At 35.8% G+C, this 19,612-nt stretch overlaps 2 protein-coding genes across 5 annotated transcripts in view; one reads left to right on the forward strand and one right to left on the reverse strand.

Annotated features, from left to right (window-relative positions):
- The window catches only part of LOC129790534 (inactive dipeptidyl peptidase 10), a 35,681-nt gene extending 19,854 nt beyond the window's left edge, over window positions 1-15,827 (forward strand). For all 4 annotated transcript variants that reach the window (XM_055828081.1, XM_055828082.1, XM_055828083.1 and 1 more), the window contains 7 exons: window positions 4,821-4,944; window positions 5,023-5,252; window positions 8,064-8,314; window positions 8,381-9,070; window positions 10,354-10,472; window positions 11,111-11,296; window positions 11,632-15,827. In XM_055828081.1, the coding sequence (XP_055684056.1) occupies window positions 4,821-4,944; window positions 5,023-5,252; window positions 8,064-8,314; window positions 8,381-9,070; window positions 10,354-10,472; window positions 11,111-11,296; window positions 11,632-11,682 (1,651 nt within the window). In that variant the 3' untranslated portion in view covers window positions 11,683-15,827. The remainder of the gene's footprint in view (window positions 1-4,820; window positions 4,945-5,022; window positions 5,253-8,063; window positions 8,315-8,380; window positions 9,071-10,353; window positions 10,473-11,110; window positions 11,297-11,631) is intronic.
- A 1,230-nt stretch (window positions 15,828-17,057) lies between these two features.
- Window positions 17,058-19,485, reverse strand: LOC129790585 (cytochrome c oxidase subunit 4 isoform 1, mitochondrial). The gene is made up of 3 exons (XM_055828150.1): window positions 19,391-19,485; window positions 18,589-19,000; window positions 17,058-17,363 (listed from the first exon to the last, which is right to left on the reverse strand). The coding sequence occupies exons 2-3, from the start codon at window positions 18,986-18,988 to the stop codon at window positions 17,230-17,232; spliced, it is 534 nt and encodes a 177-aa protein (XP_055684125.1). The 5' UTR covers window positions 18,989-19,000; window positions 19,391-19,485; the 3' UTR covers window positions 17,058-17,229.
- Window positions 19,486-19,612: the final 127 nt, after the last annotated feature.

Here is a 19,612-nt window from a genome sequence, read left to right on the forward strand (position 1 = left end):
TGCCCTCATATTATTATTTCATGGAGAATTAATTTCTCCTTAAATGGAATTTCTCCATGAAATTTGTAAGACATTTTTAACGCCATTTGCAGCTAATGTTCAGTTGTGGCCAAGAATTTCAACAATATTCACCGTCATTTTATTGCTTATTATATTGCTGGGTTGTTTTCATTATACAGTAGGGGTGAATGGGGATGGAGTTAGTCAACATGGGTTGTTTAACACCTGGAGGACCCAAATTTCTAAGCTCAAACTTTGAGCCTAATTTTCGATTATAAAAAAAAAACGTTTATTTTTATTTTCTTTTGACAAACTTACAGTAAATCAATATAAATTGGATAGATTTTTTTCTATGACGGTTTAAAAAGTCGAATTGGTAGCAAATGCCAGTTTAGTCCTCCAAGTGTTTAAAGAACAATTTAAATGAGAAAGGAAATTATTCATTTGTAGGATTTGGAGTTTTTTTTGGAGTTTTCAAATGAGAAACTTGATAGTTTATTTGAATTTTTAAATCTTTTTAGGGTCAAAAATGGCTGCCCTAAAATATTAAGATTTTCCTGAATTTATGATAAATTTAGTCGTTTCCTAATTGCAGTAAATCATGTCAAGGAAATCATGTTTAATCAGTAATTCAGCACATCCTTTATTTCTTCATAAAAATGCTTTTTTTTTAAACTTTTGCATTGAAATAAATTCAAGAGTTTTTCTGACACACTAAGCCTTTCTAACTCAACCCCAATCTTCCCTTTGGTACCGACATAAAATCCCGACATAGCGTGACGCGTCACGCTATGTCGGTATGAAAATACCGACATAGACTTTTAAATGCACAAATACCCTATATCGGTACTACCGATATAGAGTACCGACAAAGCTTGACGCGTGCTGAATCCGCCAACAGGTTTTATAAAAATATCCTGATATACCAGGATTTTGTCGGTAGACAGTCTGCCGACAAAATCCAGGTCTGTCTGCGACTGTCTGCCGACAAAATCCTGGTTATATCCAGGTTTTATAAAAATATCCTGATATAACCAGGATTTTGTCTGCCGACAAAATCCAGAATATTTTATTATAACCAGGATTTTGTCTGCCGACAAAATCCAGAATATCTTATTATAACCAGGATTTTGTCTGCCGACAAAATCCAGAATATCTTATTATAACCAGGATTTTGTCTGCCGACAAAATCCAGAATATCTTGATATAACCAGGATTTTGTCTGCCGACAAAATCCAGAATATCTTATTATAACCAGGATTTTGTCTGCCGACAAAATCCAGAACATCTTAATATAACCTGGATTTTGTCTGCCGACAAAATCCAGAATATCCTAATATAACCTGGATTTTGTCTGCCGACAAAATCCAGAATATCTTAATATAACCAGGATTTTGTCTGCCGACAAAATCCAGAATATCTTATTATAACCAGGATTTTGTCTGCCGACAAAATCCAGAACATCTTAATATAACCAGGATTTTGTCTGCCGACAAAATCCAGAATATCTTAATATAACCAGGATTTTGTCTGCCGACAAAATCCAGAATATCTTATTATAACCAGGATTTTGTCTGCCGCCAAATCCAGAATATTTTATTATAACCAGGATTTTGTCTGCCGACAAAATCCAGAATATCTTATTATAACCAGGATTTTGTCTGCCGACAAAATCCAGAATATCTTATTATAACCAGGATTTTGTCTGCCGACAAAATCCAGAATATCTTATTATAACCAGGATTTTGTCTGCCGACAAAATCCAGAATATCTTATTATAACCAGGATTTTGTCTGCCGACAAAATCCAGAATATCTTATTATAACCAGGATTTTGTCTGCCGACAAAATCCAGAATATTTTATTATAACCAGGATTTTGTCTGCCGACAAAATCCAGAATATCTTATTATAACCAGGATTTTGTCTGCCGACAAAATCCAGAATATCTTATTATAACCAGGATTTTGTCTGCCGACAAAATCCAGAATATCTTAATATAACCTAGATTTTGTCTGCCGACAAAATCCAGAATATCTTATTATAACCAGGATTTTGTCTGCCGACAAAATCCAGAATATCTTATTATAACCAGGATTTTGTCTGCCGACAAAATCCAGAATATCTTATTATAACCAGGATTTTGTCTGCCGACAAAATCCAGAATATCTTATTATAACCAGGATTTTGTCTGCCGACAAAATCCAGAATATCTTATTATAACCAGGATTTTGTCTGCCGACAAAATCCAGAATATCTTAATATAACCTGGATTTTGTCTGCCGACAAAATCCAGAATATCTTAATATAACCTGGATTTTGTCTGCCGACAAAATCCAGAATATCTTAATATAACCTGGATTTTGTCTGCCGACAAAATCCAGAATATCTTAATATAACCAGGATTTTGTCTGCCGACAAAATCCAGAATCTTATTATTTTTATTCTTTTTTTTTTAATTATGCGAAATTTGATTGTTTCATCGAATAACTCTTCCCATACAAAATTTGGTACTCCTTAATTTGGCTAAAAGCATATTAAATAAATATTATGATCATACTCATTCTTTCAGAAATATATTTTTTATTAAAAGCTTCCTTATGAGCTTCATTGTAACTCTCTTCGGAGTTTTGTGCAAATTTAAGAAAAACCTATCTCTAGAGCTTTCAGAGCTTCATTATGCCATTCTCATAGGGTAAAAAAAATAGAATCCAAAAAAAGCTCCTGAACATTCCAAAAAAAATGTGATAAAAAAAACAAATTAAACATTTAAATTAATTGAAAATTCTTAATACTGCCTCAAAAGTATTGAATTTTTCGCAAAATAAGAAAATTCTTGCCGAGAAATGAGCTCAATAGACCTCTTGATACACTCAATGAAGTATATACAGTCAGGTATTGGTTAACGTCGCATGGGATATACTCTTTCCACCCATTAATAACTACTACTTTACTACTTTAGACTACTACTTTAGAACACAAAAATAATGTTTAAAATGAAACTGATGGCCCCTACAACATATCAAAATTTCAGCTCTCTAGCTAGCTATAATAGCGGCTGAGATATAGCGAAAACAAAATTTTGAGGTTATTCAAAATGGCGAACGGGGGGGGTGGGGGGGTGGATTTGACCTCATAATCGGATGTCTTCCGGTCGATATTTAAACTTTGCCGTTTACCGCAAGTCTCTATCTATCACCGTTCTCTTGCAATTTAGCGTTAGGTTCCGGCCGGCCGGCCGGACGGACGGACGGACGGCCGGAAAAAAACATTTTTGGCGCATACGTTTTTTGGAATGTGGGGACCCTAATTCGTGCTCATCCCAAGTTTGAGCCCGATCTGACGACTTTCGATTTTGCTCGGTACACAAAAGCTGTGTCTGAAAGAAACACAGCTAAAATATTTAATTATAAACTTTATGCTCTGTATAAAAAATTTTGTGTAATTTTCGTCTATAAGTCGACTAAGTCGTTGAGTCGTCGTCGATTTATGCTCGACTGACTAACTCGACTTAGTCGTCGAAGTCGATGCAAACTTTGCATCAAGTCGTCGTCGACGAAAAGTCCATCGACTTCGGTCTCTATTCCCTACATCCCAGCTATATATGAGCCAATTTTCAACATAGAATTTGGGTGTGAAAACTTGCACATTCACGGAGTATTTTCCACATGAGATGCTTTTCTTTAAGCACATTTGGGGGGAAATAGAACAAATAGCCAGGATCGTATATTTTATTAAAAAACACCGAAAATACAAAACTGGGGTGGAGAAAAGGTCATAAATTTTATTTTTTGATAATTCCCAGGCAAATTTTTGGAGCTTGGGCGGGCGGAAAAGGAAGTTTGGGTGGGGTGTGGGTGGCTGCAGCACGGTGTGCTTTCCACATGATAAAACTAAAAGAGAATTATCAGTGGAAATGCATTGTTGTAATGCACAGAAAGGGAGTATAAAAATTATTATGGTGGATATAAAGTATAAAGTGAAAGGGAATTTAATATGGGACTACATAAAATACAGTCTGTTTAAGAAGAGCGGAGCTTCTGTTTTGGAGAGAATTTATTTAATAAATGAATTAATAATTTTTTTCCTTAATATTTTCTTTAAAAGAAATAAAAATTGACAACAAGACTTAAGTTCAAATTGCCAAATAAAACGAAGAGAAATTAAAGATCAATATTTTCTGCAAAAGTTGCAAAATCATACCTCCCAAAAATCCAATTTCTTTCCTCTTATATCCTCCAAAAACAAAAAAAAACATTTCCCCCGAAAGCTCTCTCTCTTCAAGCAGATTGTTCACGTACCCAGTATAATGCTACAATATTATTGCGGCTATATACTTGAAATAAACACCAGCATTTAAAGTTTTATATACCTACAAAAACAGAGAGCACGATATGGAAAATACTCGGTGTGAATTATTGAATCAACTTCTCTCGGGACATTTTGCTAAATTAAATATTATGCACTGTTGGAATCAATGTGTTTTTTCACTCCGCCATTCACCGACAATCCCCACAATTTCCGGTGCGATTGCCCCACTTCCGGTATATAGTCTCTCATATCCTCTGGCACGAGGGGATGGGGGATGCAGAGTAGATTTACCTTTTGGGGTGTTGCGCATATGGAGTGTTGTTGATTAAAGTTTCGTGGCTGTGTGTCCCCGTGAGCTGAATTCCAGCGGATTGTTGGAAAATTGAAAAATATATGGAGGAAGGGCATCCATTGGGTGGTGAAGGGGTGATGCGAAGGAACTGACTGAAGTAGATTGACTGCTGGTTGTGTCTCATCATGACTCAATATGCGTCCTCATTTGAACCTACAGGGATCGATACTTCACGAGTGCCGCATGGATATCACAGACTGAAGTCAGCGTTGTGTGGCTCAATCGACCGCAGAATCTCTCTGTGGTTAGTCTGTGCAAGAGCCCAATGTGGGAGTGTCAGGAGGTGAGAACACGCAATGACTCCGGTGCTAATCTGGCACCAATTCAATGCAAAATCAATTGACTCTGTGTTGCTTTTCAGACACATCGCATCAGTGGGGACAATCGTGGCTGGGTCGATGAGTACTCTGTGCCCTTCTTCTCCGCCAATGGGAGCTCCTACATTGCTGTCTCACCTCTACGGGATGGTGGTGCAGGACACTTCAGGCACTTGGTGCACATTCACATCCCCAAAAAGCAGATCCTCCCACTCACGCATGGACGCTACGAGGTCACGAAAATCGTCTATTGGGATCAAGTTAATAACTTTATGTGAGTATACCTTTATCTTCCCCTTAAAGCCTTTAAATTCTACTTCCCATTTCCTTAAAAAAAATCAACCAAAAGTCACCCTGAAACTCTATTTGAGTTTGAAGAGTTTGAGGCATTTTTCTCCCGCTAAATCTACAACTTTTGATAAAATTATGCTATCATTTTAAAAGAGCTTTATGGGAGTAATTTTATGGACAAACTAGGGCAATCACTATAAAATTTTCCACTACTTTTATGCACGAATAAGCACCGATTTAAGCTCCCAAAATCCACCCCAAAAAATTTTCCCTTCCGGTGCGACGACAAAAAAAAGCAGCAACGAAACTTCCGAGGTATGGGAGTTGATTGAAATTTTTATCTCTGCCACTTCTCTGCACTCTAACTATATTTTCCTGAGCTTTATGGAAAACTTCCCTAAACGAGGGTGGTTTGTCTTGGGCTTTTTCCTTCCCCTTGCCGCCGTGAAAAATAACTCTCTGAATGGGGGTGGGGAAGGAAAATTTGCCAGAGGGAATTTTCTCTTTTAGTTCTCTCGTGGTCAAAAGTCAAGCAAAAAGGGAATTTTCCCTTCTCTCTCTGAACTTGCGTATATTTTATATACAAATCATCCATATATTTTTAAAGAGAGGCCGAGAGAAGAAAGGGTTAAATTGTTAATTGAGTCTCGGGAAAGTTGCAAAGTTATTCCTTTTGGAATGTTCTCTGTAGCTCTGAATTTACTTTTATTTTTTGCAACAAAACCAACCCCTTTTGCGCTTGTGATGAGTTATCGTGATTTATGTGGGTGGAAAATTTTCATGAGATTTTATTATCACCTCCCCCCACGCCTTTTATCACGAATTTTGTACACCGCATAGAGCACGTGGTGGGTTATAATAAACTCTCATCTGCAGTGTCGCATTTTTGGATTACAATTTGGTGTAGTAAGAGTGGGACGAATTTTGCGGTTTGGGAATTTAGTTCCAGGACAGGGTAGGGTGGAGGAGCGAGCTTTTATCTGCACAAACTTTTGCAGCCAAAGAGCGAGAGAATTATCTCCTTGTAGTCCTTGGGAATTGGGTATACGTGGGTTAGATAAAAAGTTCTCCGCACATGTACGTATATTTACCATTTAAGCAAAGTGCAGAGTATAAGAAAATTGCTTGCATTAAATTTTAGAGAAGGTATCTGGCTGAGAAATTGCAATGAAGAAACTTTTGGGAAAAAGTGGAGGAAGTTAATGAAATGAAATTGCCAATATATGTATGCAATTTCCCTCCTAATCCTGAATCCTTTTGCCGCATATATATTCTCCAAAATGGGAATTTAAGCCACTTCTCGGTGAACGGAGGGGGGAAATTCAGGAGGAAATGGTTGGTGATTGAGTTGGTTTTGCCTGAAAATATTCCTCAAAGGATTTGGCTCCTGATGGTGGAGATTTTCCCAGGTTTTATTGTCCCATCAGCGCACGGAATGTCCTTCGATCTTCCTGTTTGTTTCTCGCACCAAATGGCACCTAAATCTCATTTTGCGCAATAATTCCCTCAATGGAGATTCATGTCCGCTCTCCCCCACACCCTTAACTTCCACCCAACATCATAACGTTAACCCACCACCCGTGCACACCACATTTTCCCGCCCCCAACTTTTCCAAGGACTTTTTGCAGAAGGGAACAGGAAACTTAATGTCTGGCTAATGCGAATGGCGGCACGACGAAGGGAAATAAGATTATGAAATGAGTATTTAGGGGTATGAATTATGGGTGTTTGGGAATAGGAAAAAAGGATTCACATCCACCCACACCCCCTACCGTGCTTGGGAAGGGATATCTCACGAATAAAAGTGGGTCATTTAGTAAATTTGCCGCATTTTATCGCGTGTGCGATTTTTTATTCACAAAATCCAGGGAAAGTTTCTATTTTTTTCTTCTTTAATGTAATGAAAAAAGTTTTTCCATCCTATAAATTCTTATTTGAGAGAGAGAGAGACTTGGAATAATTTTGTTTAAGCGGGTGATGATAAAGGCAATACTTAGCTATAATAATTTATTTTATGTTAAGTCTTGATATTTAATTTTTTCAAAGAGAATTTAGAGGAGAATGTAAAAAAAAACCTGAAAGGACTTTTATAAATTTTATTTTTAATTTTGTGTTGAACCTGGCGTAAGACAATTTTCTTTGCTTTTCCGGTCGTCGCCAGGGGTAGAAAATTTCGTCCAAAAAGAAAGGCGTACTTCCCAAAGCTTTCAACCCTTATCCGGGTCTTCCTCAGTGGCTGGAAGGGGGTGAATTTCTATATTTAACAAAATGCATTCAAAACAATGTTGTATAAAATAAAGAAATTCACCCACTTCCAGCCACTGAGGAAGGCCCGGACAGGGGTTGAAAGCTTTGGGAAGTACGTCTTTCTTTTTGGACAAAATTTTCTACCCCTGACGACGACCGGAAAAGCAAAGAAGATTTATTTTCAATCTCATAAATTATTATTTTTTTTATTAATTTTAATAATGTTTTTGTGTGCTAAAAGACCTCAAAATTAACAGAGAAAATATAATCAATATAGCGTCAACAGCTCACCCATTAACATTTCCCGGACATTTCCCACAAATCACAGCCATTTATTCAATTATTTTTCAATTAACTTTCCCGCCGAAAAAAAATGCATTGAGAGCACCCCCTCAAAATTACCACCCACGTGATTCTTACGGTGGGATACCAAATTGAGCGGTAAATTGCCTTTTGCACCACCCACGCGCGCTATGATGGAAAATTGTCCCTTCGCTGAAATTGAAGCGCCTAAATTGCATTTAATTACTCGCACCTACATTGTAGCTACTACCTGGGTACACCGGAGTACCTTCCGGGGCAGCAACATCTCTACCGGGTATCGTCGAGTCCACCCAAGTTTGGGGTTCCTCTGCGACCGCCGCGGTGCCTCACGTGCCCCAGTGTTAGTCGCGTGGGCACAACCACAAAGTCCCCACCGAGATTAGTGACGAGCTGGGAGGATGATTGGGAGGATGAGGTGGTAACACCAGCTCCACCAACAGTCCCACCCAAAAGGCAGAGGAAGAAGAAGAAAGGTACAAAAGGATTCAATTTTAATTTTGATTTTTAACGGCAAATTAACGAGCTTTGATCACCCACAGATGCTCCCCCACGAGGTCCTCTACCCTGTCAGTACCATACAGCTCATTTTGCACCACCAAGTGCAACACCCTTCGTACAGATTGATTGCCTGGGTCCGGAAGTCCCTACGAGCGGGATTTATCGTATTGTGCATGAGAATCGGGAAAAGCCACTCCAGCTTGTCCTGGCCATACAGAACAATACGAGATTGCGCGAGAAAGTCGCCAAGATTGCCATGCCACAGATAAAATCCTTCCCTGTGATGATTTCCGGTGGCTACTACGCCCAGGTGCGCCTCTTCCTACCACCTGGCCTGCGGGAGGATGAGATCACACGCTACCCAATGATTTTGCACGTGTACTCAGCTCCTGGGACGCAATTGGTGACGGAAAAGTGGCGCATTGACTGGAATACCTACCTGGCTGGCTCGAAGGACTACATTGTGACACAAATTGATGGTCGTGGCTCCAGTGGGCAGGGCTATCAGCTCCTCCATGAGGTCTACAGACGCCTGGGGACAGTGGAGGTGTCTGATCAGCTCGAAGTCACCGAATATCTTCGGGATAATTTGCATTTTGTCGATAAGCGCCGTGTTGGGGTCTACGGGTGGAGTTTTGGTGGCTTCACAGCCACCCTGGCGCTGGCAAATTCCCAATCTCTCTTCCAGTGTGGCATCAGTGTCTCTCCTGTCACGAGCTGGAAGCTCTACGGTGAGTCTTTGATTTATTTTCTCTTTAGATTTTTTAGGAGGATTTTTCAGTAAAAGTTTTGGGATTTCTTTTTGCTAATTTTACCTACTGAATTAATTAATTCAATTGAATACTAAAGAAGCAATGAAGGACCAGAATTTATTAAATACTTTAAATAGCAGCCAAATAAAATTTTATTTGTTTACAATTTATTTATTAGGATTTATTTTTAATTAATAGGAATATTAATTAGGCCTGAAATTATATTTGTACGTGAATATTTCTGTTAGGTTCCTTCGGTTAAGCATAGTAGTTTCATTAATAGTTTAACTAACGGCTTAACTTCTAGTTTTTAACTTTGATTTAATAAAAAATGTAAATCAAAGATTATAAGCAGTTCAAACTACCTTAAGACTTCCAACTGGTCTTTAGAAGGCTGGTCTTTAGAACAAAAAAAAACCAACCAAAAATCCATTCGTTTTCCTTGATTAATAAAATTAAAGGAAAAACGTGGAAATCACAGATTTTTCCTCTGTGTGATTTATTGACCTGTTGCACTTTGTGCCCCTTGAAAAAACCATCTCTCCTTCATCCAGTGTGAATAGGTCACACGGTAAGCACGGGTAGGACACGGAGGGTGCCTGTGGGGGCGTTATAATTTTTTGGGGTACGAAAGGAAGAGATGGAAGATGCTAAAAGCAGCTTTCATACACGAAATTATTAACATCATTGTGATGTCCAACCGTAAATCTCCGCGCGCGGGATGAACAATGAAAAGTCATGCGAAATGAGGGAAATTTCCTCGAGAACTGGCTAACTGTGTAGTGTAGTATATGATGAAATATTCAGTGTGGGAAAGGATACAAAGAGCCAAGCCTCCACATTTTCCCCCCTACAGAGCAAAAGGGATGGGGGTGCAGTATTGTGACAAAAATGGGCGGGAAATGCTTCCATAATTAATGAGAGTGCACGTTGAAAAGGTACCAACCATAAAGGGGGTGCAGTGGATAGAGCGCTTGATTGCGCATCCAAAGGTCGCCGGTTCGAATACAGAACCCGGCAACGCGCCCCATCCGCCAACGTGCAATTAGATCACGTTGACCGGTTGGATCAGGAGATTGATACACTCCTATCCGTAAAATGGCCCACACGTGGTAGTATCTAGCAAGGCCGCCCACTACTTCTCCGCAAGGAGAACAACAACATCATATAGGGTGGCCGGCCCTGTTCCTATATGGGACGTAGCGCCAAAATATTTATTTTATTTTATTTATTATTTGAATTTTTATTTCCTCAACATACAGATTCCGCGTACACGGAGAGATACATGGGACTACCAAATGTAACGGACAACTACAAGGGCTACGAAGAGGCAGATCTCACAAAAGTAGCTGATATGCTGCGAGACAAGCACTTTATGATGGTAATGCAATTTATTGTTCAACAGTTATGCATTTCAAATTAATCTTACACCTACAAGCTTCACCCTGTAACAGGGACGTAATCAGAAATTTAATTTAGGGGGTGATTTTAGGTATTTTTTTTTTAATTTAATGGACACTAAAAATAAAGAAAATGAGTCATAATTCATGAAAAATAAGGCTAAAATATTCAAATTCAAAAGCAGTTGACAATATTGGTGCGATTGTCAAGCTTGACGTTTCTTTCCTTATGTTTGACCTGTCTTTTAAAAGCTTAATTTCTCACCAATTCATTCCTAACGTTCAACTTTTTTTCTAACGTTTTGACGTTTCTTTTATCATTTTTTAACAGTTTTTCTAATGTTTGATGATTCTTCTATTGTTTTTCAAAATCCCGAACGTTTCTTAACGGCTGACAGCTTTTTTTTTTACTAACGATTGACAGAAGAGCGCTGATTGGCTGATAAATTCAGTCAAAGCATTTTCATTGGTTAACCCTTACATGGTGAAGCATCAGTGCAAGACTTTTTTAAATAGAGCATAAAAGCTCCATGGAGAAGGAAGACGTAAGTTAAATCTCAACTAATTTGAATGATTTTTTTCTTTCTTTCCTGCTAATACGACATGGGGGATGGATCAGGTTCATGGGACAGCGGATGATAATGTTCATTTTCAGCAAAGTATGATCCTGGCAAAGGCGCTCGCTGCGAAGGGAGCTCTATTTAAGCAACAAATCTACCCCGATGAGGGTCACAACCTGTCAGGTGTTAAGCGGCACCTGTACCGCTCCATGACGCTCTTCTTCGAAGATTGCTTTAAGAAACAAGTAAATGACAGCATCCTCTTCATTGAACCCTTCTAAAAAATTGTTGAAACAACCACACACTACACAACGCACCCCCTTCAAACAAAAAAAAAAAAACAGCAAAGTTAATGAGATGCGATTCTTTTGTGAGCATAAAATTTTGTGTCTACCCTGCATGTGACTTTCATCCCTTCTTCTTCTCTCTCTAACTCTATGCAAAAACTCTGACATTATGTGTGTTATTTGCTTTTGCGGTATGCTATCACACTTTCAAACTAAATAATAAACCCCAAAGTTCACCCCTTAAACTTATTTAATTTTTCTTTCTTTCGCTGCAAAATAATAAATGTACGCAGATTCCCATCGAAATGAAGTCTGGACTCGGCAATGGTGGTTCATCGGATTAAGCAACAATCAGAGTAGAGAACTTCTTAATCTTCAACCACTCTCCCTGCGCCTCCTCCCCTTTGCCAAAATGCTGCATCCCTAAGAAAATTTCTTGAATTTAGCTAAAATGCAGATTTTATCGTAGATTTTCTAGCTAGATTTTCCTAGAGAGCCATCTCTTTAGCAATAATGTACATTGCAGCATATTCAGCGCAGGCATTTTGGCCAAAGGGGGGCCGCAGCTACGAGAGGTGATTTGTATGTTGAACAAAAAAAAAAGACGAAAAAATGTTTTTAAAAAAAATTTAAGTGATGCTAAAAGTGCCAAATATTTGATGTTGTACAACAATTCGCACCCGCAGCCATCAGGGATAAAAAAAACAGCTGAAAAAAGCTCTCCGGAAAAGAGCCACAAAATATGCAATTTGTTTGAGGGACACGCAGGGGGAGGTTATCTGGTGGAAAGTTATGTATTTTTTTTTTAATTTACGGGTGGATTGGTTAAAAGGTGAATTTGAATTAATTTAAATAAATTGAAAAGTTTTTTTTAGATTCTTTTTATTTTAAAGAAATGATTGATAAATTCTTTTGATTTTTCTTCAACATTTGAGCACTTGATAAAAACTTTTAATAAAATTCGAGAGCTTTCAACAAAAAATTGATTTTAAAGAAACTATCGAATTCTTTTTTTTGTTTTTTTAATTAATCGAATAAAGTACCAAAAGCTCTTACTGAAAGTCTTAAATAATTGGCTCCATCTAATCGTGACTCAGAAAAAGACTAATGTTGACTCAATTCCCTTATCGCGACTAAATTTTTGACTCATCCTTTACCTTATTTTGTTGTAGAGATAAGTTAAAATTGAGTCACCATAAGGTAAAAGCTAGGTCTTCATTAGTTAAAAATTGTGTCTAAATTAGTCTTCTTTTGCGTCACAATAAGGTAAATTTGAGTCAACATTAGTTTTAACCTTAAATAATTAATTTGCAAAGAAGATCAATTTTAATAATTAAAAAAAAATGAATTAAACACAAGAAATTCCTCCAGATAACCTCCCCCCTGGAAACCCCAAATATGTTCACAAAAATAGACAGGATCCGTTAAAAGGCAACAACAACAAAAACCAAAAAAAAAAATGAGAAGCCCACACAGAGTATATAGAAGAAGAAGAAAAAAAGCTTTGTATCAAAGAATGAATGAAGAGAGAGCACAAAAAAATGCCCAGAAGAGCTTCGAAAGCATGACACTGAAAGAGAGATGTTAGATAAATATCTTCAATTTTCCCACACTCACCACCACCACCCTCTTCTGGCGGTGTGGGAAGGGCAACAACCAACTAGCAGAAAGAAGAAGAAAAAAAAGATCTAAATGTGTAAATAAAATTTAGAGAGGAAGGAATCGCTAAAAATCAAAAAATAAATAAACTAAAAGAGAAACATTTTGGGCAATACTATGGAGGAAGGAAAAAAGCAAAAACGCTCTGAGCACATCCCGCATCCAATTAATAATTCACATATCGGAATTGTGTTTTCCACCCCCATCCCCCACATAAACACATAAACTTATCTCCCCCCCCCTTTTTTCCTCCCTCTTCCACACAGGCAAGCAACTTTTCAAAGCAATTTTCTTAGCACGTAGGCACACCTGTGAGAATGAATCTAGCTAGAGCTACTATAGCAGAGAGGAAAAATTTCTTCGTAGATTTTTTATTTTTAATTTCTATTGCAAAGAATTTGTAGGTAGAGAGATACATTTTTTCTTGCCAGAATTAGAATGACGAGAAAGTCAATAGAATAAACTGCCAATTTGATTAGAAAAAAAAGAAATGAAAGAAAGAGGTGAGAGGGTACGTATGAGAAGGAAGAAGAAACAGTTAAAAATAGAATTTCCATTTAAATAGAAAATTCAGCATTGAAAAGGAAAAAAATGATAAATCACAATGGAAGATTTTTTTCCAAGAAAATGAATGTTATTTCGGCCTAAAAAAATTCTTCACAATTTTCCTTCACCACGCATTCTTTTACATTAATATCTACCTGTTTTTGAATGAAGAAGAAAAATGTAAATGAGGAGTTTGTGAGGAAAAATACAGCGTAGGGTGATTGAAGTGTAATCAAGCTCTATGTTTGAGGCGAGAATATTTCCATTCTTGAAATAAGAATATATATTTTATTTAAATCTGTAAATGGAATTTTCAGAATTTATTAAGAAATTTTATTCAATAAAAAGAAATAGGGGAGTCTAGAGCCAGAGTTAGAGCTATTAAAGTGTGACAAGGCTTCGGAAAAAGCTCAAAATAGCATATTTTTTAGCTTTTCCCTCAACCACTTCTTCTATTATCTTCTTACGTACAGAATTAAGCTCTATCCTGTGTCAAACTAGTGGAGTTTCTATGCAAAATTCCTTCGAAAAGAATATTCTTATTCTCGACTATTCTTATTATTTGTTCCATTCAAAAGGTTGTGAAAGTTTGCTCAAATTAATGTTTTTTTTTTCATTCAACTTCTCGACAATCATTCTGCTCATGAGAATTTTCTCCTAAAAAGAACTTTTATTTAATTAATAAACGACAAATAAACAAAACTAATTTAATCAATTAAAAAGAAATTTGTAAACTAACTCTACGCGGAAAAAGAAATTTAATTAATTAAATTTGAAGATGAGAAAATTTTATGTTTGTTCGTTTGTGTGCAAAGTAATTAAATTTAGTGATGATTAAAAATGCAACAAGTTTCTTCGGGAAAACTTAGAGAATTTTCCTTCACTATTTATTAACTGAATTTTGTAGTCAGTAAAAGTTGGGAAAAGTTGGAGAGGTGTTTTCCGTCTAATTAATTTTAAATCTTTCTTATTTGGAAATGTTTAAATCCGGTAGAATTATTTTTAAATTAATTAAAATTCATTTAATAGTAATTAAATTCATTTTTTTAATAAGACCTTAAAAAATTAGTTTAAAAAAATTATATGAAATAAAAAAAAAGTTAGAAATCCCATCTCTATTACACTTCAATCACCCCTCTATGTTGTTAATAAAAAGGATAAAAATTATTCCTTTAAAAAAAACATCCATTTCATCATGGGAAAAATGAGAGAAATATTAAAAAAGAAAATAAAAGTGAAAAGACTTTCTAAGTATTTCTTAACAAAAAGAAAATGTAGAATAAAACTAAAAAAAAAGTAGATAATATTGTTTTAAAAAATTCATTATATAGAGGAAAAAGAAAAATTGTAGAAATATATATACTATAAAAATTAAATATAATAAGGGTCCAAAATAGACACACAACACAAAGAAAACGAAAAAAGAGGAACGTGAAAATGTTTCCCACTCTGTGAGGATTTTAAAAGAGAATTATGATGAAGAAAATATTGAATTAGAATTAAAAAAAAAAAAAAGATTTAAATGTCGTAATTTGAGAAAAACATTAAAAAATATTCACGAGTAATAGTAAGAAAATAAATAAAAAATTATGGTAATATTGCCTTCTTCCTCTACGTAGAAAAAAAACACAAGAAAACTGTTCCAAAATAGTGGGAAAATAAAAATTATTTTAAATTAGAACTGTATGAAAAAAGGACACAGAGCTCCTCCAGTGATTAAAGGAACAAAGAATAAAATAAAAAAATTAAATGATTTATCTTATAAAGAAAAAAAGTTACGAATTGAGTTGAAAATAAAAAAAAGATTTATAATAAAGAGAAAAATGAAGAATTAGAAAAAGAGAAATCATTGTAAATAGAATTTCCATTAAATTGAGGAAAAAAACTTGTGGGCGTCGTTCCTTGTTAACTTGTTTCTGCATATTACAACCACAAGAAGAGAATTTGTGAGAAAATTTATCTTTATTGAGAGTTATTACCCCCCAAGAAAATCAATTTAGCTCAAACCTTCCATTAAATATTTATTAAAAAGAATTTTAGAGAGAAAAAAGTTCTTTATGTTGCGCGAAACGTGTTATTTGCGACAAAAAACTAAAGCTCTTTTCAATCCAAAAAAAATTATTAATAAACGCAAGTTTTGTGAAAAAAATAAAAGAAAAAGAATAAACATTGCAAGGAAGCTGAATAAAAAATCTCAAAAATCGGAGCACAATTTTCGAAAGAAAAAAAATAAAAAGAAGAGAAATCTAGAAAATATTCGATGGAAATAAATTGATTGAAAAGGTGAAGAAAATCTTCTTTTTTTTTTATGTCTAATATTTTATTAGTTGGTATACCACAATCGTGGCATACCAAGTATTGTAATCGTCGGAAAAACCGACCACCTCAGATCGGGCTCAAACTTTGTATGAGCACGTTTTAGACATCCCACGTTACGAAAATGGTGGTGGAAAATTTTTGATCCGGCCGGCCTGCCGGCCTGCCGTCCGGGACTCTAAACTTTGCCTTATAGCTTGAGAACGGTAACAGATAGAGACTTCCGGTTTGAAGTTTTCTATAGAAATGTGGGTGTAAAATTTCATTTTTTCGCATTTTCGAAATCCAAGATGGCCGCCGTCCGCCATTTTGAAATACCGTCAACAACTTCCTTTATAGCTAGAGGTCTGAAATTTTAGTATGTTGTAGAGCTCAGTGAGACGTTTTCATCAACAATTCATACTTCAAAATCGGTCAAGCGGTTTAGCAAATATGGCGGCCTAAAGCAAAAAGTGTTTTTTCGATATATCTCGAGAACGGCTTGACCGATTTTAACCATCTTGGTATCAAATGAAAGGTATTGAGAAGCCCTACAACTGTTTAGAACATTTCAAGTTTCAAAAACATCCGCAAGAGGCGCTAAAAACAAAAACAAAAATTGCCTAACTTTAAGGGGCAATATCTCCGAATCTCCATTAGGCAAATCTTTTAAATTTTGATATGTTGTAGCCTGACTTAATATCTTTCATCAGTCCAAAAATGAAGAAAATCTATGTCGCCGTTTAGAAGATATAGCCATTTGAAAAATTCTTAAATTTGAAAAGTTCTAAGAGCCATATCTCTTGAACGGATTGTCCGATTTTGCTCAATTTGGTATCAAATTAAAGGTTTTGCAAAACTCTACAACTTTCTAGAACATCAGAAACCTCTAGGACCATTCCTTCAGGACGAAAAGTGCAAAAAACTGTTTTTGTTCAACAAAAATCCGCCATTTTGTGTTCTGGAGGTGACCTTGAAATGTTTCGAAATATATGTCAGATTATAGCTTATTTCAATACCTTTCCAGAACTAGTTAAGAAATTTCTGTAGGTCTAATAGAACTTAAGATATAAGCATTTTAATGTGTCAAATTGCTAAATTTTACAAAAAATTGACTTTGCCTACTCTAATACTACTCACAAATTAAATTACAACGCATAGACTGACCCATCCGCGTTGTGGTATACCAACTCTTATAACTGGACGCGTTATGATTGACTTTCTCCTTCAAGTTCTTCACATTTTTTTAATTTTTTATTTTCACATTAATTCTGCACAAACGACTACAGAGCGGAGCAGCAGTAGCCCCTCCGGAGAGGACCTACCGCAGTAGGATCGCATTAAATATTGATGGTGTGACGGAGGTGTCTTCATGACTAAATTTAACGCGCTTACTTCCATCTCTTGTTCTCGTAGTCCCACTTGGAGGCCAACCCGTGGATGGGATTCACTTCCAGGTCCAGCATCCTCTTCAGCTGTGCCTTCTTGTTCTCCTCGCTGAAACTAGCTGGAAGTTCGTCGTAGACTGAAGAGAAAAGAAAATCAATTTAATTTTGAGCTTTTCTTCTCTTTAAAGCATCTTAAGCAGACACTGAGAGAAAAATAAAAGCATTAACTCTCTTTTATTTCAATTAAAACAAAAATTTTAAATCTTTTTGTGATTTTTGAGTTGATTTTTGGGACTTTAACAAGGTTCCGGAAAGGGAAAAATTAGATTAGATTGAATTTTCATAGTGCTGTAGAAGTCCCAAAAAATCAATTATTATTTAAATTTTTATGTCCTACAAATTCCTTTTTATTCTTCTAATTTTTATTAATTTTTTTAATCAAAATAAAATAAATCAATAATCTTAAAAAAAAAAGTTTTCTTTCAGTGAAAATCCCCACACAAAAACAAAATCAATTTAATTTTGAGCTTTTCTTCTCTTTGAAGCGTTTTAAGCAGACACTGAGAGAAAAATAAAAGCATTAACTCTCTTTTATTTCAATTAAAACAAAAATTTTAAATCTTTTTGTGATTTTTGAGTTGATTTTTGGGACTTTAACGAGTTTCCGGAAAGGGAAAAATTAGATTAGATTGAATTTTCATAGTGCTGTAGAAGTCCCAAAAAATCAATTATTATTTAAATTTTTATGTCCTACAAATTCCTTTTTATTCTTCTAATTTTTATTAATTTTTTTAATCAAAATAAAATAAATCAATAATCTTAAAAAAAAGTTTTCTTTCAGTGAAAATCCCCACACAAAAACAAAATCAATTTAATTTTGAGCTTTTCTTGTCTTTGAAGCTATTAAATCAGACACTCTGAGAGAAAAAAATTATTCAAAGTTGTTTTCTAAATTATTTTAAAAGAAATTTAAAATTTATTTAGTTAGTAAATAAGCTATCTTTTATTTCAATTAAAACAATAATGCTGATTTAGATAAATATTTGAATTGTTTATCTGAGCTTTGAGTCGATTTTAACAGTTTTTCGAGGTTCCGGAAGAAGAAAGATTAGGTTAGATTATTGGCTCTTTTAGCATCCCTGATAAATCACAAATTGATTTTTATAGAAGTCCCAAAAAAATCAATTATTTTTTAAATTTTTATGTCCTACAAATCCCTTTTCATTCATCCTATTTTTATTTTTTAATCAAAATAACAATAAATTAAATCTTAAGAGAAATTTTTTTCTCTCAGTGAACATTTTGCAAAACTCCTTCCCAAAAGAGTTTACAAGAAAACAAAGAAAATCAATGAAAACTCACCGAAGAGGTTCATCCAGAGCGAGAAGAGGATGGCCATGGATGTGAAGACAAGCGTCCAGCCGAGGCAGCCCTTCCACTCGCCCGTGGGATGCTTGAATTCGGCAAAGGTCTGGCAGAAGGATGCCCTGTAGAGGGCTTTCTTCTCATCAATACTCAACTTCTTCCAGTCACCCTTCTCCTTCTCGCGGAGCGCCTGGATCTGCGGAGTGGGCTCCTGCCACCTGATAGCCGGGAAGGGATAGTCCACGCGGTCATAGTAGACGGGTTCACCGCTCCAGCCGTACCCAACCACCTCCCTCTTGCCAATCTTCGTCGCAATGTTATTCCCATTGCTTGCCTGACGCACCATCTGCCTCATGGCGGCATCCCGGGCAACGTTCAGGAGGTGTCTCGACAGCATTTCGTGACTTTTCTGCAGTGAGAAAGATAAAGAGAATGAAAAATCCCGGAGCTGTCAAACGCCCAGTTACATAACCAAGATTAGAGGTTACCCAAACCCCGGAAAATGCCTTAAAATCACGAGACTGACTACAAATTTTTAAGGAAAAGTGCCCAAAAGAACTACAAAAACAATTTTTTAGAAAGAAAATTCAGGATTTCTGAGGAAAAAATGAGAAAAAAACGAAAATTGGGGAAATCAAGGAAGAGTTTGGAAAAACCTAGAATTCCTTGGAATATAAACAAACAAAGACAAAGATTTATGTTTTAATCAATGCATAGAAGACTTTAGAAGAAAATTAATGCATTTTCCGGGTTCGTAAGAGACAATAAAATGGAATAAAAAGATTTTTAAATAACTCACGATTTTCCTTTGGGAATGAAAAACAAAATGACAGCAAAGGGGTAATTCTGTGATTCCTGATTCAAGATATGTGGGGATGATTCTCTCAAGATTCCTTGGTTGTGAGCTGATTCTTCGTGAATCAGCTTTATTTTTCACAAATTTTCACGCAATTTCTGATGAATTTTCCAGCCTAAGCGAAATTTCCGGGCTAAGGAGCTGAAAAATAACAATTAACAACAT

This window comes from Lutzomyia longipalpis, chromosome 2, assembly GCF_024334085.1.
Source record: "Lutzomyia longipalpis isolate SR_M1_2022 chromosome 2, ASM2433408v1".
NCBI lineage: Eukaryota > Metazoa > Arthropoda > Insecta > Diptera > Psychodidae > Lutzomyia > Lutzomyia longipalpis.